The sequence below is a fragment of the Ipomoea nil genome, unplaced genomic scaffold, assembly GCF_001879475.1.
Source record: "Ipomoea nil cultivar Tokyo-kokei standard unplaced genomic scaffold, Asagao_1.1 scaffold3314, whole genome shotgun sequence".
In the NCBI taxonomy this organism is placed as follows: Eukaryota; Viridiplantae; Streptophyta; class Magnoliopsida; order Solanales; family Convolvulaceae; genus Ipomoea; species Ipomoea nil.
Window position 1 is genome coordinate 1117655 of NW_017619742.1, and position 24422 is coordinate 1142076.

The window sequence follows — 24422 nt, forward strand, 5'->3', positions numbered from 1 at the left end:
AGTTTGGCAGATGGCTTATAACAGTTCAATAAACATGACCATTCTGGCATAGAATGATCACTTAACTCATTGGCAAATGGCTTATAACAATTCAATAAACATGACCATTCTGGCCTAAAATGACCACTTAACTCATTGGCAGATGGCTTATAACAGTTCAATAAACATAACCATTCTAGCCTAAAATGACCACTTAACTCATTTGCAATTATAATACCAACACCTCTCAAAGATGACCAAATCAATAAACTAGCATTAAACAAAATAAACTTGAAAGTTGAAAATCAGTAAACAACAATGCATTAAACCATACCATGGCAGCTAGCATTAATTTACATAATACAGCCAAGTTGAGGTTTCTTCATAAACTTACATTAAACCATACCATGGCAGCTAAAACAATTACAACTCCAACAACTACAACTTTAGCCATTTTTACAGAATTATGGTGTCCAATTCCATCCATTTTCTTCGTAGCTTCTTCAATACTCCCCAATCTCGTTTGGACCACCACAACTTCATCTCTTAAACTTCTAACAAGCCTTTTTAACTCCATTAAATCTGTTTTGGTAGATTCATACTCTATAGCTCCAATTCCTTGCATAATATTCTCAACGAAAACGAAAAATCCACATCCATTGCCCTGAAAAAAGTACGATAATTCTGAAGAAAACTAAAACAAAAAATGATATAACAAAAGTAAAAAAATCTAACCTTCCAATTTTGACATCCAAAAAATTTCATTCCACTATCCCGAGCTGTGCATAATGGGGATTTCAATCCGCATTTACAGTACATAGATGGCTCGTATTGGAGAGTATAATTGCGATTCGATATTTTTGGAGAAGTTGAAGACGACCTTGAAGTATAAAAAAGCCATTGCACTTACCACTGCGACTAGGGTGTCTGTAAGAAGAAGAGAAATAGAAGAACAACGATATTTGGAACCAGTGAACGACTAAGGCTAGGGTTTTCGGAATCAAGAAGCGAAAGAAGAGTGAAGTCGGAGAGCGAAGTTGAAGAGCGAAATCGAAGAACGAAGGAAGTCGAAGAGGGAAGAATGAGTCTGAAGCAATTTGGGAATTTGGGTGGATTTGGGTTGTTTTGGTGATGTTAATACACGGTGGAAAAGGAAAAAAATGAAGGAAATAATGAAATTGTCTACTAATGCTACGTAGAATGCCACATCAGCGTGAAACCAAAATGAATGACTTTTCAACGGCTAGCAGGTGAAATTGGAGGAATTTGGACTTTTGGATGGGCTAATTGCACTTTTTTTAGGTTGAGTGGCCTGATTGCACTTTCGCGTTACGTTCAGTAGCCAATTTGGCCCTTATTCCTAATAATAATAATAATAATCTATATCTATATATCTATTTATCTATCTATCTATATTATATATATATATATATATATATATATATATATATATATATAATAATAATAATAATAATAATAAAGCCACAACTTTTGGTAATTAAAAAAATTTTCAATTTCAATTCCCTCCCATAGTAAACGATGTCGGCCAAGGTATTTGGATTATTTTCGGCCATACAATTTTCAAGGTAATATGGCGAATGCATTAATTTAGGGTTTACAATTTCTGAACAACGTTTTGTGGATTGTAATTGAAAAAGGTTCTATATTAATTAACAAAACCTTTTTGCATACATGAATTCAAATATTGGACGCTTTGTTTATCAAGATACGACATTCAATTAATTACAATAATGATTATCTTCAACTATAAATACATTGTACAGAACCAATTCTACTGCATATCAAAAACTATACTTCCAGAGCTGCATTCTGTTAAAACCATGGCTCCATTGTACATCCTTGCAAGAGATATCGCTCCTATGAAGTGGCGATGAAGTTGCGACTAGTTTGCACCTATGATATTTATCAAGGTAGAGATAGTGATGTTATAAAATGCAGAGAGTGTGTGTTTCACGATGAACAGGTAAATTTCCTTACTTTCGTTTTATTTATTCATTTGTTTTCTTGCAATAGACATATATGTAAACGTTCTATGTATGGTATATTTCTTGGTACGAATAATGATTGGAATCATTATTCGTTTATTAGTTTTTTTAGCTTTTTGTTTTGTTGATTCATGTGTTTTCTTGCATTATTTGTTTGTTGAATATCAATTTAATATACCCGCACTGTGTTCATGTTACACAGGGAGAATATGTTCACTTCCATATCTCAAAGGAGCATCTCTGTAGTCCTAATACTTTTGTCGAAGGAAATGTGTACTGTATAAAATTTTTCTTACGCATCAGTTATTTCTACAACTAAAAAAACAAGCCGTCATCATTACATGCTTAAATTCTATCATAAGACTCTAGTGAAAGAGTACAAGGATACAAAATTCCCTAGATTCATGTATAGGTTAACATCTTTCGCATCTTTGAAGTCTCTTGAAGGAATTGATCCAGAACACTTATTTGGTATGTTGTTTTATTCATCCTAATATCTATTTTTTATTATATCTTTTTTGCAAGATTGACTAAAACATGTCTTATTTTTATATGTGATTGGTCGTGTCGTGAAAATTTACTCACCGTTGAATGTAATGATAGCAAGGAAGCCTCCGCGTCTAATTGATTTTCTAATTGAGGACTCAAAGTAACAGAATATATAATTATTTTTCCTATTCATACTGACATGGTATTGTCTAACTAATAATTTACTAATTAACTAATAATTTATTAATTTTCTCTGTACAGTGGTAATCAAATGAGATGTACCGTGTGGGACCAGCATGTTAGACAAACTGTTGCCTTATTGGAACTCAGATCTACTTGAACCTTTAATTGTTCTATTACAACTTTGTAGGGTCAAAGTTGCAGAAAACAGTAAGGATTTAATTTTTTTTATACAACTATCGTTTCTTTAAAGTTGAAGAATACTTCTAGCAAGTACTCTTATATTTATTTAGTTATATTTCATTTCATATAAAATATAAATGTAGAAGGATATACTTACTTCATTTACATCTGGGAAAGCATATTGCCCTTCTCTGTTGTGAAAATATCTTAATCTCACAAAACCTTTAATTTACTGCACAAAAAATGTAAATGAGTATTAAATAAAATTTGAGTTACTATTTATGTAGCTGGTGAAGTCAAAATATGTAATTCATACGATGCTACACAATTGATTTTCAACAAAGAACCTATCGAGTTCATTCAGTTCTGAGAAATGTATGTGAATTTGATATACATATACTCATTGAATTAGTTAATAGTTTTCTAATATTGTCCTGTGCTAAATTAATTACTAACAAACAATATTTCAGTTTCTAAGTCATGAACAAACTCCCTTTAGGAGCATTACATCCAATTCGAGCTTTAGCAATGGAAAACTAGCAAACTCAGATTTCAGTACTGGGAAGATGGTTATGAGTACTATTTATGATATTTATGAACGGAGAGATGTATATTCTATATTTTTTAAAGACAAATATACTTTTTAACTGTGTATAGAACTTATTCATCTTTTTAAATTTTGCTTGCAGTTCGGAGACTACTAGGTGGCCTGTAAAATTATTGGTTTTGATTCTAGCATATATGATTGGTACTATGTCTCTTGCAAGTCTCAAAGATGTAACAAAAAACTGAATTTACAAGATGGAATGTATTTCTGCAAAAAATGTAGTAGAAGTTCGAATGGGAGTGTATTTAGATACAGGGTCAAAGTTTGTGTGGTTAATGTCAATAGTAATGCACCTTTGTTACTTTGGGACCGTGAATATGTTGAGCTTTTAGGAATGAAGGCTGAAGAGCTGAAATCATCTCAGCCAAAGGTGAGTTTTTAGGTTTGACTAATTATGTACAAGGTTTTGATCTATACCTCTATACATACACAGAATGTGTAGATACTGTTAACTTTATTTGTTTTCATTTTCTAGGTGATTAGAAAAATCCCCAAAGAGTTTGAAAGTTTGGTAGGGCTTGGATGTTGTTCAAAATTGCTGTGAGGAAGGAACAATTCCAAAATATGTTTAATCATTTTCCTGTAATGCAAATTAAGAATGACTCATCTCCATTTGCTAATTTATGCCTTGTACTTCTTGATTGTAAAGATAAAGATTTGACTTCAAAATTGGAAGTCAAATTTGTAGACTCAGATGCTGATGAGGTATGTTAAGTATTCATTTTCATATGAAATGTGATACGTATCTATCTTTAAGATTGCATTTTCTGACTCATTGTATGTTATCTATTTAGGGATTTTTTCAGACCATGAGTTAGAGAGCCCCATTGTGAATTCTGGCCAAGAAATGACTACCATAGGAACTGAAAGTGATGCAATTAAGAGATGCCTACTGGATGAATTTTCCAGTACACAGAGTTCAAAAAGGAAGAAACAAGTTACTGTCAAGAAAGAAAAGATTATTGATGAAGATGAAGTTCCTGCATATGAATGAACAATTTGATAAAGTTGAATTATTTGTTTAACTGTGTTTTGGAAAGACAGTGTTTCTACATTGATTTGGACTGTTTGGGACTGTTAATTTGCTACTACCTGATTGGGACTACTTTAAGACCTACATGTTTTCGATTGTTTTAATATTATCTTCTAAGTTATATTTTTTAGTTGATTAATTTGATGCTTGAATTGCTAAATATATTATCTTTTCTATTTTGTTTGGTTTGAAATCATTGACAAGCATAAGTCAAGACACAGAAGTTTTTTTTTTTTTTTTTTTTTTCCAAATAATGATGTATATCATCCAGTTTAGGTTGTATTTAGGAATAGATTTGATTGATGTAATTAGCATGCAGTAATTTTTTTTAATCTTAAAGAAAGGGAAAATTGTAGTTTATGTCCCTCCATAATATGTCAATTATCAATGTCACCCATGAATTATTAGTGGTGTAAATGTTGCCCCTCAATTTTCAAAACGGTACATATATTGTCCCTCATATACGGTACGAGAGGGGCAATATATGTACTGTTTTAAAAATTGAGGGGCAACATTTACACCACTAATAATTCAGGGGTGACATTGATAATTGACATATTATGGAGGGGCATAAATAACAATTTTCCCTTAAAAAATAAAGAGTATTTTTGTCATTACAAACAATCAGATTCTATTTTAAGCCTAATACAAGAAATATAATTTCTTACTAGGAGGTGGAAGAATGGAATGAGAGAGTCAAAGTACGGGAATAAGATGGAGGTAGTGCAAAATGAAGCATTATAATTTTTTAGTCACCAATCCATTGTATTTATAGGTAGAAAATGTTAGAATTATAAATTTGTATAATTTTTTTGGCTAAAGTGTCATCCCGCCCCATGAACCATCCATGATTATTCATGTCGCAACATGATCTTTAATAAGTGATATTTAGAGCCATAAATCGTAAATTCTTTTTTCTTCTATGAACTTTTTACAAGTTTCCTACAGGTTCGCGGTAATAATATTGCTGACAATGAATTTTTTATTAGTTTTTTTTGGTATTTTTCTTCTTTCGCCTTCGCATTATAATTTTTTTCGTATTTTTCTTTTTCCTAAACGTATAGGCCTGCTCTGCGTTTTTCGCTTCTCGTTTCTCCGATAACAAACTCCGCAGAGCAGGCCTGATTAGAGAAACGAGAAGCGAAAAACGCAGAGCACGCCTATATGTTTAGGAAAAAAGAAAAATACGAAAAAAAATAATACGAAGGCGAAAGAAGAAAAATACCAAAAAAAAAACTAATAAAAAATTCCATGTTAGCAATATTATTACCGGTAACCTGTAGGAAACCTGTAAAAAGTTCTAGACGAAAAAAAATTTATGGTTTATGGCTCTAAATATCACTTATTAAAGATCATGGTGCAGCATGAATAATCAGGAATGGTTCATGGTGCGGGATGACACGTTAGCCTAATTTTTTAAAAGGAAAATGTAATTAATTTTTTTAAAGTTTTTAAATATTACATTCTAAATAATATTTTTATCACAATGTTGATATTACTAAAATGTCCATAAGTTTAGGCGGAAAACTTAGACAAGTACTTCTGTTATTAAATATATATATATATATATATATATATATATATATATATATATATATATATAATATTTTTTAATTATAATAATATATGTAGATATTATATTAATAAAAATAATTGATTTCAATTTACATTTTATTTAGTTATTTCTTAAAATATAAATATCAAATTTCTAAAAATGGTTTACATTATTATTATTATTATTATTATTATTATTATTATTATTATTATTATTATTATTATTATTATTATTATTATTGAAAGCAAAAACAGCCACAATATAGTATTGAAGCAAAGCTGTAACAAAGTTAGAAGGGACAGAGTCTCAGTACATAGAACTAGCCTGAGTAGAGGCTTTGAAAGCTAAAGTATGCGCAATCAAATTAAAACGTCTAGAAATTAAATGCAATGAGCAAGAATTAAAGAGTGACATAGCATGCAAGAGTCTACGATCCCTTAGTCACGAGAGGGTTTTCTTGCACGCCAAAGATTCCGCTGAGAAAGCGTTCGGACAAGGAGGAAGACCGCCGTTTGCAGCTGCCAAAAAGGAACCCTATGCCGAGAGCAGAACTACTCAGTACGACGCCGTTCCTGATGCCGGTGAGAATCCTGCGTCGAAGTAGCAGTGAGGGGTATCCGAGGAAACCAGATGTTGTTGTGGCAGTGTTGGCAGGTCCTGGTTGTTACATCCCAGGTGGTGACGCCCAGAAGCAGCTTCCCAGGAAACAAAGCGCAACATTGGCTCTTCTCTAGACCTGAACCGGAGCTGCATACAATAATTCCAAATAGCTTCGTTCATTGCACTCCAGGTATGATACAAGACTGCAACCACTTTGACAAGAACGGAAGGTGTTAAAACACACAAAGCATTTTGCAACCACACAGGAACGGATGTCCCAAATACAGAATCAATAGGGAGATGAGACTCATGCCAAACACGCATTGCATATTCACACCCCAAAAAAACATGCATAACATCTTCCTGAAATGAGGCACACATTGGACATGTGGGATTCACATCAACTCTCATCATAAGGAGACTAGTGGTGGTAGGGAGAATGTCATTAATAGCTCTCCATAGAAATGTCTTCCACTTAGGGGGGACTGATGATCATATTTTATACCTTAATTTAAATAAGTTTTTATAGATTAGTTTTGTTATTTATATTTTATATTTCATTATTTTTTAGTATATTTTATTATATTAGGATTAAAGAACTTAGTTAATAAATTTAAGTCTAATTAAGCTTATTTGTTGTTATAACTTATATAAATAAAAGTTGAGTGGGTCCCATTAGGTAATTAAATAAAGTATTAGTTAAGTTAAAATTGTTCTCTGTAGTACTGTACATAAATCCACTACTTTATTTTATTTTTATTTTGATTTGTTTACTTACAGGTTGCAAACGCGAGACGGAGAAGGCGCAAGGCAGACTTCGGTCAGCGGCTTCGAGCAGTTCGTTCGCGGAGGATTTGTGGATAATTAATTAATCTTTTGAATTTGAAGATGAATTTGTTAGAGGAATTAGCTATTGATGTGGTAAGAGTCTGAATTCTAGGGAAGCTTGTTGATTTGGAACCCTATAAAATGAGAGCTATTTTGATTTATTTGGGGAGATTGTTCCTCTCAAATTCTTAATATTTTAGAATAGTTTGCTCTATGGCTAGCTAATTTTCTTAATCTGATTAAATGAGATTTGAAGTTTCAGTTGTGAATTTAGGGAGGTTCTATTTCAATTAATTTGTTGGATTCATGTACTTCCTGTATCTTTAAAGTTAATTTTCCATAAAAACTGATAATAAATTAAATTGACGACTTAGTTTATTATTGTTTATCCTATTGCTATCTATGAGTTTATGATTCGTAATTGTCATAAACGATTAGACCGAGTAGCTTGTATTAATTATATTGCTGTGATTAGTACCCAAAGGACAGGAAGACTAAGTTGGATGTTGTAGCTATCTCAATATGTGATTTAGGCTTAGTTATTTTCCATTAAGTGTAATGATGTTATTGGGTGAATATGGAATGCTATTGTCCCTAGTTTATTCAATAACAGATGTTGGTTTGAATGCTTGGTTTGAATCAATTAATTCAGGGAGATCAAATACTAGTTATGGCTATCCTAATTAGTTTTTGGCTAAGTACTTGAATCTAAACTTTATTTGTAAGAGCTAATGATCTAAGTCACATCTTTAATATTCATTTTTCCTTGAATTAAAATTCAACATCCTTGAACTTGTCATTAATTATTGTTTATTTTATTTATTCCTCTCAAATCCCTAATTTTCCCTACTTTGAGTCCTTTTAATTTAAGAAACGAAACTCATTAGTTCTCTTGGGATTCGACCTGGTCTTGCCACTACTACAAATTAGTAGAGTGAGCCAGTATTAAATTTGTAGGGCTTCGACAACCCTGCCAAATTTTGGCGCCGTTGCCGGGTAACTAAAATCGTTTCTTGAATTTTTCTTTGTGATTGTTTCTGTTGTCCTTAGTGTTGCAAGACTTCGGCCAGGTTCTTTTATCAATCTCCTGTCATTGCTATCTCGTGCGCGAAGGGTTGACTCGTTCCTCTCATTCAGGAAAACTACAATATATCCCTGAAATTGAGAAAGTTGCAAGGCAACTAAGGAAAGAGATGAAGCAAAGAAATAGCTCCTCGAGTTCTGAAGAGGTAAATTCAACCTGTGATGCAATAAACGAGGAGGTTGTAAGTAAAATGGCTGAACCAAACAATAGACACTTAGGGAGTTAGCTGCACCGAATCAAAACCAACAACCTCTATGTATAACAATACCAAATCTTGAGGTTGATTTTGCTTTAAAATTTGGTTTGATTCATTTACTCCCTATTTTTCGAAGTTTGGCTGGTGAAGACCCACATAAACACTTAAAAGAGTTTCAAGTAGTTTGTGCAGGTATGGAACCACGTGGGGTGACTGATGAGCATATAAATCTTAGAGCCTTTCCATTTTCATTAAAAGATAAAGCAAAAGATTGGCTCTATAATCTTCCCCCCAATTCAGTTAACACGTGGGATGATGTGAAAAAATTATTTCTAGAAAAATTCTTCCCTGCATCTAAGGCAACTAATATTAGGAAGGAGATATATGGGATAAAGCAATGTACAGGTGAAACATTGTACGAGTATTGGGAAAGATTCAAGGAGCTTGTTCTAGCTGTCCACACCATCAAATCTCAAACCAACACCTGATACAATATTTATATGAAGGGTTGTTACCTATGGATAGAAGTATGGTAGATGCAGCCATTGGCGCTTTGTTGGCTGATAAGACGTCTATTGATGCTAGACAATTAATATCAATCATGGCAGAAAACTCTCAACAATATGGGAAACGAGCAGATGGGTTTATCCGTAGAGTTAATGAGGTAAGTACTTCCCAACTTGAGAATAAAATTTCATATTTGACTACTATTGTGCTCCAAATGGCTGTAAGACAAATGCAATCCACAGGAGCATGTGGAATAGGTTCCTTTGTCGGGCATCCCACAAACATGTGCCCAACATTGATGATGGGGAATATACCCCGGTTTAGGCTCCCCGTACGCTCCGTGCTCCTATTTGGGTCGGTCAAACGGTTCGGGTCAGGGTCAACGGGCCAAGGTCAACCCGCCAACCCTTGACCCTATAAATAGGGTCTTAGCCCTCAAAGTTGGGGGTCCATCTCTTCACTTCTACCATGCCCTCCCTCTCCTCCACGACCCTCTCTCTCTACACACAATTCACTCTAAACTCTCTCTAGAAATAGGGAAGAACACAATTATGAATAAAACACCCCTTGTTCATACATATTACATACAGTACATATATTCTACGGGTACAACTGGGAATTAGTACTATCATTTTGGCGCCGACTGTGGGGACCGTGACGAAGAGTTACGTTCCTACCACTAAAGAAAAAGTTACAAAATTCTGGGAATAGAGAGGGGTTTGAACCCAAATGCTCAAACTACAAGCCCAATACCCTAACCGCTACACTACTCGAATTGTTGATTTGTTTCCTCTGTCTGTTACCACTTGGTGGATCGACCATTTCTGGAGTGTATGCAATGAGTAGTAATAGGAAGTGCAGCTGGAGATGACCTTCTTCGCCGAGTCACTACCTCCACCATCCACTCATGAAAGTGCAGCTCTGTGGCTAGATTTAAGTTCTGAGCACACTTATTGTGGCATTCTCTAGCAGCAACGTGATTTCCCAGTTTCAGCCGATGAACCAGCCAGCGACCCGCAACCTCCGTGTTCGTCGACATGCAACAGACGCCGGACCCCGTCGGCTTGAACCATCACCACCTCCATTACTTTATTCTGCTACATTTTCATGACCCTTATATTTGGAATGAATCTCCAATTCTGGAAAAGAACAGAGAACGTTCTCCCCGATCAAAGCGTTGCCTCCATCACCGTTGCAGCCACTACGTATTGGAAAAGAAGAATGTGATTCTAAAGCTTCCTTCATGACTTGTGTGTTTCTTCTTGAGTTGCTAAAGACAACCCATGTTGAAGGTGGGAATGCGGGGTCATACACTACTGGAAATTATGGAATTTCCGACCACCTGAAAGTGATCTTTAATCAAATTGAAAGCAAAAAGTGGTCGGAAATAGCAGCAAATGTTTTTCCGGATACCAAAAGTGGTTGGAAACAAGGCTTTCAACTTAATTTAAGATCACTTTCAGGTGGTCGGAAATTTCAGAATTTCCAGTAGTGATAGCAGAGTTACATTGGCAGAATAAAAGGAAAATAGAAATTAAATGTTGCATGCATCGTGATTGGTGGGGGTGGCGGTGGTATACGGAAACCAAGAAAGTGGAGAGAAAGAGAAAGAGAAAAACAAAAGTTAGAAGAGGAAAGATTAACCACCCAGATTGGCGTTTGGAAGAGAGCTATAGACACATGTCCCGACCTCCACGCTAAATGTTGTGCCTCCGCCTCCCCGACCTCGGACTGCTTTCCCAAACTGTCATCGCCTGATACGCGCTGCGGACCAGTTTCCGGTCGTTCACCGTTTGGGCAAGCTCCCGAACTGCAATCATTTTTTATAGGAAATGAACGGATTTCCGATCTTCCCTAAGCCGATTGTCCGTATCCGAGCATGCATGCCTCGCTCTAGTTTTCCGATCGGTGGTGTGGCGGTCGGCAGTCTCGCATGTGTACTGCACTGCGAGTGTGATCCCGAGCTAGTGGCCGGAGTTGGGGTTTCGATCCATTCCGTCACGTAAAAAAGGGTTTTTGACTGAAATGGGAAGGGACAAATGGTTTTGGACAATAATGGGAAGCCTTTTTTTTTTTTTTGGACAGGAATAGGAAAAACGAGTTTGGGAAACGCGGTTGGGGCCAAAACCGCATTTCCCAAACTCAGTTGGTTTGCGAATATACGGTCATGACAACCGCATTTGGGAAATGCGGCTGTCGTATAATATACGACAGCCGCATTTCCCAAATGCGGCTTTGTGTATACGACAGCCGCATTTCGACATTCAAGTTTGCTATCTCACCCACAAATTCTTCCACCTTTTCTTTCTCATCTATCCCTACGCAACCCCTCAGCATCGGCATCGCCACCTAGAACGACGACACGCAGTTCACTCTCACCCCATACCTCCCCATCTCCACCCCCAAATTCTTCGCCAACCCCACCACGGCGTGCTTCGACGCCGAGTACTGTGCGGCACATCGCCGTACGTCACCGAAGCCACGCTGGAAGTGAAGATCACGCTGCCGTTCCTCGCCGGGATCATGACCCGCGCCGCGTGTTTCACGCACAGGAAGGCTCTGAACACGTTGGCGTCGAACACAGTTCTGAAGTTGTCACGCGTAGTCGGCGTCGAGGATCGACGACGGCGACTTTCCACCCTTTCCGGGAACTCCGGCATTGCTGAACATGATGTCTAGCTTCCCTTGCTTGGACACGGCGGTGTTCACCGCGTTTTCGACATCGGCTTCGCGTCTCACGTCGCAGTGCACGTAGAACACATTTTCGAAGAGAACTGCCTAAAACCCGAGGAGGAGCTAAGAGAATTGTTCGAGCAATTGGACATCTCCAACAAAAAGCTTAAACGAGCAATGCAAGATTGTGGGGGTCTAGAGGGAAGTGGGGATCAGGAAGAGGACAGCGAGTCTGACCCACCGGCACCCATACGATCAGGAGGAAACCCAAGGGGACAAAACAAGGACTCGGTCAATGAGCGCATCCTAGCACAGCTCTGTAACACCCCAGATTTTCAGGACATTTAAAACTTATAAAATAAAGGTGAAATCTCATTAATTCAAAACGTAACATAAAGAGTACGGGGTGCTATGCCACACCTGAGCTAGAGAACTCAGGTGCACAGGCCAACTAACTAATATCCTTAATAAAGTAAATGCATAACATGGCACGTAGGCCGAAAGGGAAACTATCTACTTCTATGTTCCAAGATCTAGCGCGCTCCAGTGACTTATTCTTCTGTGCCTGAAAGCCAAATATATCTGTTCAGCGAGAGATGCTGGTAACCCACTCCAACGCGTTGAAATACAATACATATACATATATATATATATATATATATATATATATATATATATATATATATATATCTATATATATATATATATATATATATATATATATATATATATATATATATATATACGAAAAGTCATTTTGAAGCGTACACACACAATCTATAGGGGTACACACAATCTACAGTCATAACCAGCATATACAATTCTCACATAGGAAACAGTCATAGATAAGCACAACTAATAATCACAATTAAGCATTTCTAGCAAGAGCCCTATAACAGTCACAACATCAATCCTTCTTATCTCATCATATAGCACACGTTGTTGGCGCCACAGGACCAATCGCATGCCCATACATGAGGGTCAGCGCATATAGCTCTGACACGGCCCCGCAGCACCCTGCCCTGTCTCACAATACGGAGGGGTCGATCGCAACCGACCGATGAACCGCAGTTCTATATAATATTTATATACCTGACCGGTCTTTACCAGCCTGGTTAACAGTTGGGATGGTTCTCAACCCATTCAACTGCCCGTATAGTGGACCTTTGTCCTCTATAATATTTATATACCTGACCGGTCTCTACCAGCCTGGTTAACAGTTTGGATGGTTCTCAACCCATTCAACTGCCCGTATAGTGGACCTCAGTCCTATATAATATTTATATACCTGACCGGTCTCTACCAGCCTGGTTAACAGCCGGTGTGGTTCTCAGCCCACCCGACTGCCCGTATAGCCCGATTGGTCTCAACCAAATCGGGGTGACATGCACACATAACACATAGCAAGCACATGCAACCCACATTAACACATTGGGAAGGGGGAGAAAATGTATAACAAAACCTATGCGTGATCCTTCACATACTAAGAATAGTCCTAAGGGATTCATACTCCTTTCACCTAGGTCAACGGGATACCAATTCAACTAGCATGCAATATATAAGACTCATACGACCTACGAATGGTACCCGGAAATCAAACTAGACATAGGCACGATAGACGGAGTCCGTTGGGACACCACGGGGGACGGGGGAACATCAAACGGGGAAGCCGGGATCCCAAAGTGGGGTACAAACCAGCGGGTAGCCGGTGGGTGGGGGTCACTCGCCGGCTGCCCGCCGGCATTCTACTATTCCGGGCAGCGGGTGCTCGGCGGGCATCTGCCCGCTGCCGGCGTTGCCCAACTAGGCCGCGGGTAGGTGGCGGGTCCTCTACGCCCACCTACCCCCCACTGACTCTATTCACCAAAAACGGCCCGGGAACCTTTGTGGAACCCGAAACCATGCTTAGACACTTTTAAACATAATTGATAACACACGTAGACAATTAACGGATTAAAATCAAGAAACATATGGCACATAACCTATCATGCTTTTCTAGACATAATCAACACCCAATCATGCGAATTCCCACCCAATATACCAAGAATAATACCATACGGATTCCACGATATAACCTAGGGTTCTAATTATTTTTAAATCAACAAGAACACAATTCATCTTCCAAAATCAAGATTCGGTAGGAATATCATATGATCATCAAGAATCTCATATAATCATTAAGAACATCAGGAACACCATTTAATTATCAAGAACGTCATATAATCATCAAGAACACCATAATTATCAAGAACCTCTCCTCATCAAGATCACCCATGGAATCATCCCATCAATCATCAATAATAATATCACAAATAAACAATACACAATATTATGGGGAAATCCTAAGAGGGGAATCATAGCTATGAAAATTGGTTTTGTTGAAACATGGGTTACCTCTTAGCCTTAATTAATTCCTTGGCTATGAAGGGTCTTTCTTTAAGCTTTCTTGCTTTCTTGATTTCTTCTAAGGGAATTCTTGGAGCTCTTTGGGGTGGTGAGAGATTATTGTGGTGGGAGTTCTAGGTGCCTTCTTATGTTCCCTATTTATATATTTAAGAGTCTTACTTGGGGTCTAATTACCATAGGTTTGCTAACTCTATTCCTTTTAGGACTAAGGATTGGGTTTAGAGATGAGGGCCCACGGACTATGGTGGGCCTTTATCCTAATTAATTTATGTAATTTAATTCTTTCTTTTGGGTTATTTATTAAATGATTTAATTGATTTTAGGGATCGTAACACGGGGTGTTACACTCTCCCCCCCTTAACAGGAAGCTTCGTCCCCGAAGCTTGGTCCTTGTCGAGTGACTTCTTCTTAGTTACCTGGTGTGAAAATTCGGGGTAGCGTTCCCTCATCGTGTCCTTGAGTTCCCATGTTGCTTCCTCGGCCCCATGGTTGGTCCAGAGAACTTTCACCATTTCTATGGCTCGACGTCGTGTGGTTCTTGTCTTGGTGTCCAGGATTCTCACGGGTTTTTCTTCGTATACTAGTGACTCGTCGAGGTCCACGACCTCGGGTTGAAGCACGTGGCCTGGGTCGTGCACATATTTCTTTAGCTGGGATATGTGGAATACATTGTGTACTCGTTCTAGTTCAACGGGTAGCGCGAGGCGATAGGCTAGGCTCCCAACTCTTTCCATGATTTCGTAGGGGCCGATAAATCGTGGGCTGAGCTTCCCTTTTCTTCCGAATCTCATCACTCCTCGTGTGGGCGATATTCTCAACCAGACCTTGTCCCCGGTGTTGAACTCGGCTTGTTTCCTCTTTAGGTCGGCATAGGACTTCTAGCGGTCCTGGGCAGCCTTCATCCTTTCCCGGATGTGCTTGACCTTGGTGATGGTACCTTGTAGGTGTTGGGGCCCTAGTGCTATTGGGTCGACCTTGTCTTCCCAACACAAGGGGGTTCTACACTTTTGTCCGTATAGAGCTTCGTAGGGCGCCATACGAATGCTCGTGTGGTAGCTGTTGTTGTATGAGAATTCAATAAGGTCTAGGTGTTCCTCCCATGTCCCTTGAAAGTCTAACACACAGGCTCTTAGCATGTCTTCGAGAGTCTGAATGGTTCTCTCGGTTTGGCCGTCCGTGGTGGGGTGGAAGGCAGTGCTTAGCTTTAGTTGTGTTCCCAAGGCTAATTGCAGTGATTTCCAGAATTGTGAGAGGAATATGGAGTCTCTATCGGATACGATGTTTCGGGGGACTCCGTGGTACTTCACTACTCGGCTCAAGTAGGCTTGGGCTAGTTGTGTCATTGTCGATGGCGATGAATCGCGCCGTTTTGGTTAGTCGGTCTACTATGACCCAAATCTTATCCTTGCCGGTCTTCGTTGGGGGTAATCCTCCGACGAAGTCCATGGATATGGAATCCCACTTTCCTCGTGGTATCTCAAGGGGTTGTACGAGCCCCTTGGGTTTGCATCGTTCGGCCTTCACCCTTTGGCAATTCAGACACCTGGCCACGAAATCCGCGATTTCCCTTTTCATGTTGGGCCACCAAAACGACCTTTTTACGTCTTGGTATAATTTGTCGCCCCCTGGGTGAACTGAGTATGGGGAGTTGTGTCTTTCCTCCAAGATTTGTTGTTTCAAGTGGGGGTGCGTTGAGGGCACGCACCACCTACCTTGGTAACGGAGACTGTCGTCTTCGTGTATTTTGAAGGGTCCTTCCTTTCCACGGGTTAGGTCGCGGCGGATCTTGTCTAGTTCCGGATCCTGCCGTTGTCCTATTTTGATTTCCTCGAAAAGTATAGGTATGACTTGTGTGTTGAGCAAGTGGACGTCGGGGTGGATTTGATCTTGCTTTATTATTTCCAAATTCAGTCTTTGGAAGTCCCTGTACAGCTGGTCCGGTAGGATCCAGGTGGTGTTGAGGGAGTGGTTAGCCTTCCTGCTTAGGGCATCCGCCACAACGTTAGCTTTTCCCTCATTGTATTGGATGTCCAGGTTGTAGTCCTTTATGAGTTCTAACCATCTTCGTTGCCTCATGTTTAGGTCTTTCTGGGTGAAGATGTACTTTTAGGCTCTTATGGTCCGTGTAAATCTTGCATTGTACCCTATATAAGTAATGCCTCCAAATTTTTAGCGCGAACACGATAGCGGCTAGTTCGAGGTCGTGGGTGGGGTAGTTCTCTTCGTGGGTTTTGAGCTGCCTGGATGCGTAGGTTATTACTCGGCCTTTTTGCATTAGCACGCACCCCAATCCCTTTTTGGATGCGTCACTGAAGACCTCGAATCCTTCCTCCCCGGAGGGGATGGCGAGCACTGGTGCCGTGGTTAGCTTATCCTTCAATTCTTGAAAGGCCGAGTTGCACTTGTTGTCCCATCGGAAGGGGGTTTCCTTTTTCATGAGTTTGTTGAGGGGTTGGGCTATCTTGGTGAAGTCGGGTATAAACCTCCTGTAGTAGCCTGCCAAGCCTAGGAAGCTTCGGACTTCTGTGAGTGAGCTTGGTGTGGTCTATTCCTTAACGGCACGGATTTTGGCGGGGTCCACCTTAATTCCTTCCTTCGTTATCACGTAGCCCAAGAAGGCTACACTGTCTTTCCAGAATTCGCATTTAGATAACAAGGCGTATAATTGGTGCTTTCTTAGAGTTTGCAGGGTTATGCGGAGGTGTCTTTCATGTTCTTCCTTGTTTCGGGAGTAGACTAGGATGTCGTCAATGAATACTATGACGAAGTCATCCAAGTGGGGTCGGAATACTCGGTTCATGAGGTCCATGAATATGGCAGGTGCGTTGGTGAGTCCGAAGGGCATTACTGTGAATTCATAGTGGCCGTAACGTGTCCGGAAGGCTGTTTTCTGAATGTCCGGTTTGGACACTTGTATTTGGTGATACCCGGATCTTAGATTGATTTTCGAAAATACCCCTGCCCCTTTAAGTTGGTCGAACAAGTCGTCGATTCGGGGAAGGGGGTACTTATTCTTTATTGTGACTTGGTTAAGTTCCCTGTAGTCGATGCACAGGCGCATGCTTCCATCCTTCTTTTTAACAAACAACACTGGCGCTCCCCATGGGGAGGTGCTAGGGCGGATGTAGCCCTTGTCTAGTAGTTCCTGTAGTTGCGTTTTCAGTTCCTTCATTTCTTTTGGTGCCAACCGGTAGGGTGGTTTAGAAATCGGGGCAGCGCCCGATACGAGATCTATGGTGAACTCGACTTCTCTGGCTAGGGGTGCCCCGGGGATTTCGTCCGGGAAGACGTCGGTGAATTCGTTTACCACCGGAATGGTTTGTGGTTCGGGGGTTTTGGTGTTGAGGTCCTCGACCGTACATAGGAAGGCCTCGCTTCCCTTGTTTAGATATTTCTTCATTTTCATCATGTTCACCAATTTGATCCCGGCTTCCCGGTGGGTCCCATGGTATGACACTCTCTTACCGTTTGGTCCCCGTAGGACCACTTTTTGTTCTCCGCATAGGATTTGTGCTTGGTATTTCCCTAGCCAATCCATGCCCAAAATCACCTGTACTCCATCCAGTTTGAATCGGATTAAGTTGCTGGGAAATTCCACCCCTTGTATGGCAATCATTACATTTTCGTACATGCGGTCGCGTGTTAGGATCTCGCCGGAGGCCACCTTGACCTGAAGTCGGACCTTGGTGCTGGCGTTGAGGCCGAGCTTAGTGGCAAACTTAGTTGCTATAAACGAGTTGGTAGCCCCCGAGTCAAATAATATAGTGGCGGGGGTAGCGTGTACCAGGAAGGTTCCGAAGACTATGTTGCTATCTCCAATCCTGGCTTTGCTTAGAGTAAGGATTCTTCCTTGAATGGTTGGTATTGTGCCCTGGTGAGGTGAGACGGCCCTGGGGTTTTTAGGCTCGCGGGTGGAGTTTATGTGATTTTCTTCAGATTTCCTTTTGTACCCCAGGTGTGTCTCCCGGGGTTGGTTTGGCACTTGTTGTAGTTTGGACGCCTTGGCATAGGCCTCCCCGAGGGTTCCTGGCTCTTGTGTGGCCAGAGCTTTTTGATATTCGGGGTCAAGGCCTGTTATGAATCTTTCGATCCTGATCCTCTCAGTGGGTACTAGCTCGGGAATGAGGCGAGCCAGTCGGTGGAATTGTTGGTAGTATTCCGTGATCGAGGTTGCACCTTGTCTTAGGTGGAGGAATTCTTCGTACATGGTGGCTCTTAGATGGTTGGGATAGAATCGTTCTCGTAGTCGTGTTTTTAGGAATTCCCAATTGAATCCATGGTTATGTTCACATGTGGGTCCCTCGTGAGCCCACCAGGTATCGGCCTCGTGCTTGAAGTAGAAGGATGCTATTCTTACTTGGTGGTCCTCGGGACATTTGGTTGTCCTGAATATCTTGTCGAAAGTCCCGATCCATTCCTCGAGGGTTGTGGGGTCTTCGTTCCCTGAGAAGGTGGGTGGTTGATGTGCCGAGACTTGGTGGTGGATTTCCATGTTCTCGTTTGTTGATAAAGGTAGGGGAACGGTTGTCCTCAGTGCCTGGGCAATTTGGGCCAGGTGTTGTAGATTTTAAGTCAGGAATTCCTGAGAGAGGAGTTCTGGTGCTCTAACCTGTCTTCTTTTCGGTGCCATCCTGGTGTTCATAGGTTGATGTTATTTTGCATTCTTACTTTGATGCAATAAGCGGCGGAATAAAGTGAGGGAAGGTTACGTGTAGGTCTCACAATCTCACCGCGCGTCCTAAGATTCCTGAATCCTATGTTCCTAATTACCTAGGGTTCAAGTCTAGTGTCTTAAGGTCAGGTCTCAAGAGTCTTATCCTAGGGTCAAACTTAGGCTCTGATACCAACTGTAACACCCCAGATTTTCAGGACATTTAAAACTTATAAAATAAAGATGAAATCTCATTAATTCAAAACGTAACATAAAGAGTACGGGGTGCTATGCCACACCTGAGCTAGAGAACTCAGGTGCACAGGCCAACTAACTAATATCCTTAATAAAGTAAATGCATAACATGGCACGCAGGCCGAAAGGGAAACTATCTACTTCTATGTTCCAAGATCTAGCGCGCTCCAGTGACTTATTCTTCTGTGCCTGAATGCCAAATATATCTGTTCAGCGAGATATGCTCGTAACCCACTCCAACGCGTTGAAATACAATATATATATATATATATATATATATATATATATATACATAGATATACGAAAAGTTATTTTGAAGCATGAAGATATATCCTAAGAGACTCTAGCTTTCAAATCAGGGGACCGACTCGACAAATAGGGGTACACACAATCTACAGTCATAACCAGCATATACAATTCTCACATAGGAAACAGTCATAGATAAGCACAACCAATAATCACAATTAAGCATTTCTAGCAAGAGCCCTATAACAGTCACAACATCAATCATTCTTATCTCATCATATAGCACACTTTGTTGGCGCCACAGGACCAATCGCATGCCCATACATGAGGGTCAGCGCATATAGCTCTGACACGGCCCCGCAGCACCCTGCCCCGTCTCACAATACGGAGGGGTCAATCGCAACCGACCGATGAACCGCAGTTCTATATAATATTTATATACCTGACCGGTCTTTACCAGCCGGGTTAACAGTTGGGATGGTTCTCAACCCATTCAACTGCCCGTATAGTGGACCTTTGTCCTTTATAATATTTATATACCTGACCGGTCTCTACCAGCCTGGTTAACAGTTGGGATGGTTCTCAACCCATTCAACTGCCCGTATAGTGGACCTCAGTCCTATATAATATTTATATACCTGACCGGTCTCTACTAGCCTGGTTAACAGCCGGTGTGGTTCTCAGCCCACCCGACTGCCCGTATAGCCCGATTGGTCTCAACCAAATCGGGGTGACATGCACACATAACACATAGCAAGCACATGCAACCCACATTAACACATTGGGAAGGGGGAGAAAACGTATAACAAAACCTATGCGTGATCTGTAACACCCCGTGTTACGATCCCTAAAACCAATTAATCATTTAACCAAATTATCCAAAAGAAAGAATTAAATCACAATAATTAATTAGGAAAGGCCCACCATAGTCCACGGGCCCTCATCCCTAAACCCAAACCCTTAGTTCCAAAAGGAATAGAATTAGCAAGCCTATAATATTAGTTCCTAACCAGGACTCCTAAATATATAAATAGGGGACTTAAGAGGCACCTAGAACCCCCCCACCACAATAAACGACTCACCACCCCATATTATTGTGTATTGATGATTTGTGATATTATTATTGATGATTGGTGTGATGATTCCATGGGTAATCTTGATGATGAGAGGTTCTTGATAATTATGGTGTTCTTGATAATTATATGGCGTTCTTGATGATTATATGATGTTCTTGATAATTGTAAGATGTTCTTGATGTTTATGTGATATTCTTACCGAATCTTGATATTAGAAGATGAATTGTGTCCTTGTTGATTTAAAAGTGATTAGAACCCTAGGTTGTATCGTATGATATCATTCTTGGTATATGGGGTGGGAATTCGCATGATTGGGTGTTGATTATGTTTAGAAAAGCATGATAGGTTATGTGCCGTATGTTTCTTGATTTTGATCCGTTAATTGTCTACGTGTGTTATCAATTGCGTTGGAAAGTGTCTAAGCATGGTTTCGGGTTCCACAAAGGTTCCCGGGGCGTTTTTGTGATGAAAGAGTTAGTGGGGGGTAGGAGGGGGTAGGGGACCCGCCACCTACCCGCGGCCTTCTTGGGCAACGCCGGCAGCGGGCAGCGGGCGGGCGGGCAGCTGCCCGCCGGGCACCCGCTGCCCGGATTTGCTACCGCCGGCGGGCAGCCGGAGGGTGATCCCTCACCCACCGGCTACCCGCTGGTTTGAACCCCACTTTGGGATTTTGGCTTCCCCGTTTGATATTCCCCCGACCCCCATAGTGTCCCAACGGACTCCGTCTATCGTGCCTATGTCTAGTTTGATATTTCGGGTACCGTTCGTAGGTTGTATGAGTCTTATATATTGCATGCTAGTTGAATTGGTATCCCGTTGACCTAGGTGAAAGAAGTATGAACCCCTTAGGATTATTCTTAGCATGTGAAGGATCATGCATAGGTTTTGTTATACGTTTTCTCCCCCTTCCCAATGTGTTAATGTGGGTTGCATGTGCTTGCTATGTGTTATGTGTGCATGATACCCCAATCCGGTTGCGATCGGATTGGTTATTCCTGAGCTGCGGTCAGATTTACACTCTTGGGCTGCGGTCCACCGTTTGGTTGCGATCAAACGTTTCTACATGAGCTGCGGCTCATACTTTCCTGGCTGCGGTCAGATGACATACTCTTGGGCTGCGATCCACTGTTTGGTTGCGATCAAACTATGATGAGCTGCGGTTCATCGGTCAGTTGCGATCAACCCCTCCGTGTTGCGATACGGGGCAGGGTGCTGCGGGGCCGTGTCAGAGCTATATGCGCTGACCCTCATGTATGGGCATGCGATTGGTCCTGTGGCGCCAACAAAGTGTGCTATGTGATGAAATACGGATGAGTTGTTGTTATGAGTGCCTTGGGGATGTGACTAGGGGATTTACACTGGGAATCGCATGTGTTGGGTTATGATCATCAATTATGCTTATCTTTACCTGTCTTGCCTGTTTGTAACTATGTATGTTGGTATAACTGCTGTCTGTGCTTAGCCCTATCTGTTGAGTCGATCCCTGTTTTAAAAGCTAGAGTTCGTAAGATATATCTTCATGTTCAAAATGGTTTTCGTATATCTATATATATCTATATGTATTATATTTCAACGCGTTGGAGTGGGTTACCAGCATCTCTCGCTGAACAGATATATTTGGCTTTCAGGCACAGAAGAATAAGTCACTGGAGCGCGCTAGAACTTGGAGCGTAGAAGTAGATAGTTTCCCTTTCGGCTTGCGTGCCATGTTTATACATTTACATCATTGAGGACATTAGTTAGTTAGCCTGTGCACCTGAGTTCTCTAGCTCAGGTGTGGCATAGCACCCCGTGCTCCTGTATTACGTTTTGGGATTTAATGAGATTTCACCTTTATTTTATAAGTTTTAAATATCTTGAAAATTTGTGGTGTTACAGTTGGTATCAGAGCCTAAGTTTGACCCTAGGATGAGACTCTTAAGACCAGAATTTAGGACACTAAGCTTAAACTCTAGGTACTTAGGAACATAAGATTTAGGAATCATAGGACGCGCGGTGAGATTGTGAAACCTACACATAACCCCCCTCACTTAATCCCTCTCTGACTTAAAGAAACTCCCCCTTCACTTATTGCATCAAGGTGAGAATACAAAATAACATCGACCTATGAACACCAGGATAGCACCAAAAAGGAGACAGACAGGAACACCGAAACTCCCCACTCAGGAATTCTTGACACAGAATCTACAACGCCTGGCCCAAATTGCCCAGGCACTGAGTACCACCATTCTCCAACCCTTACCAACAAACGAGAACTTGGAAATCCACCACCAAGTCTCGGCGCATCAACCACCCACCTTCTCGGGGAACGAAGACCCCACGGTCCTCGAGGAATGGATCGGAACTTTTGACAAGATATTCCGGACAACAGAATGCCCAGAAGACCACCAAGTCAGAATAGCCTCCTTCTACTTCAGGCACGAGGCCGATGCCTGGTGGGCCCACGAGGGGCCCGCATGTGAACAAAACCTCGAATTTAACTGGGAAACTCTAAAAACACGACTACGAGAACAATTCTACCCCAATCATCTAAGAGCCACCGTATATGAAGAGTTCATCCACCTAAAACAAGGAGCAGCCCCAATCACAGAATACTACCAACGATTCCACCGGCTGGCCCGCCTCATCCCTGAGCTAGCACCCACCGAGAGGATCAAGATCAAGAAGTTCATAACAGGCCTTGATCCCGAACACCAAAAAGCCCTGGCCACACAAGAGCCAGGAACCCTCGGGGAAGCCTATGCCAAGGCATCCCAACTACAACAAGTATCAAACCAACCCCGGGAGACACATCTGGGGTACAAAAGGAAACCTAAGGGGGATCACACAAACCCCACCCGAGGACCTAAGAACCCCATGGCCATCTCACCTCACAAGGTCTCAACGCCAACCATTCAGGAAAGGATCCTTACTCTAAGCAAAGCCAGGATCGGAGACAACAACATAGTCTCCGGAACCTTCCTGGTACACGCCACCCCCGCCACTATATTGTTCGACTCAGGGGCTACCAACTCGTTTATAGCAACCGAGTTTGCCACTCAGCTCGGCCTCAACACCAGCACCAAGGTCCGACTTCAGGTCAAGGTGGCCTCCGGCGAAATCATAAAATGCGACCGCATGTACGAGAACGTAATGATTACCATCCAAGGGGTGGAATTTCCCAGCAACTTAATACAATTCAAGCTAGATGGGGTACAAGTGATCTTGGGCATGGACTGGCTAGGGAAATTCCAAGCGCAAATCCTATGCGGAGAACAAAAAGTGGTCCTACGGGGACCAAACGGTAAAAGGGTATCACACCGCGGGACCCCCCCAGGAATCAGGGATCAAATTGGTGAACATGATGAAAATGAAGAAATACCTAACCAAGGGAAGCGAGGCCTTCCTATGCTCGGTCGAGGACCTCAACGCCAAAACCCCCGGACCACAAACCATTCCAGTGGTAAACGAATTCACCGACGTCTTCCCGGACGAAATCCCCGGGGCACCCCCCAGTAAGAGAAGTCGAGTTCACCATAGACCTCATACCCGGCGCTGCCCCGATCTCTAAACCACCCTACAGGTTGGCACCAACAGAAATGAAGGAACTGAAAACACAACTACAGGAATTACTAGATAAAGGGTACATCCGCCCCAGCACCTCCCCATGGGGGGCACCAGTACTATTTGTTAAAAAGAAGGATGGAAGCATGCGCCTGTGCATCGACTACCGGGAACTTAACCAAGTCACGATAAAGAATAAGTACCCCCTCCCTCGGATCGATGACTTGTTCGACCAACTAAAAGGGGCATGGGTATTCTCAAAAATTGACCTAAGGTCCGGATATCACCAAATACAAGTGGCCAAACCAGACATTCAGAAAACAGC

The 24422-nt window shown here is 41.3% G+C and overlaps 1 protein-coding gene across 1 annotated transcript; it reads right to left on the minus strand.

The window, feature by feature from the left end:
* Positions 1-242: 242 nt before the first annotated feature.
* LOC109169545 lies at positions 243-868 on the minus strand. Its single transcript, XM_019318407.1, has 2 exons — positions 715-868; positions 243-643 (listed from the first exon to the last, which is right to left on the minus strand). Exons 1-2 carry the CDS (start codon positions 796-798, stop codon positions 362-364), a joined length of 366 nt encoding a protein of 121 aa, XP_019173952.1. The 5' UTR covers positions 799-868; the 3' UTR covers positions 243-361.
* Positions 869-24422: the final 23554 nt, after the last annotated feature.

Coding starts and splice junctions, on each gene's coding strand:
- LOC109169545 (XM_019318407.1), bottom strand. CDS start 798: ATGTACTGTAAATGCGGATTGAAATCCCCATTATGCACAGCTCGGGAT. Junction 644..714: donor TTGGATGTCAAAATTGGAAG/GTTAGATTTTTT, acceptor TACTTTTTTCAG/GGCAATGGATGTGGATTTTT.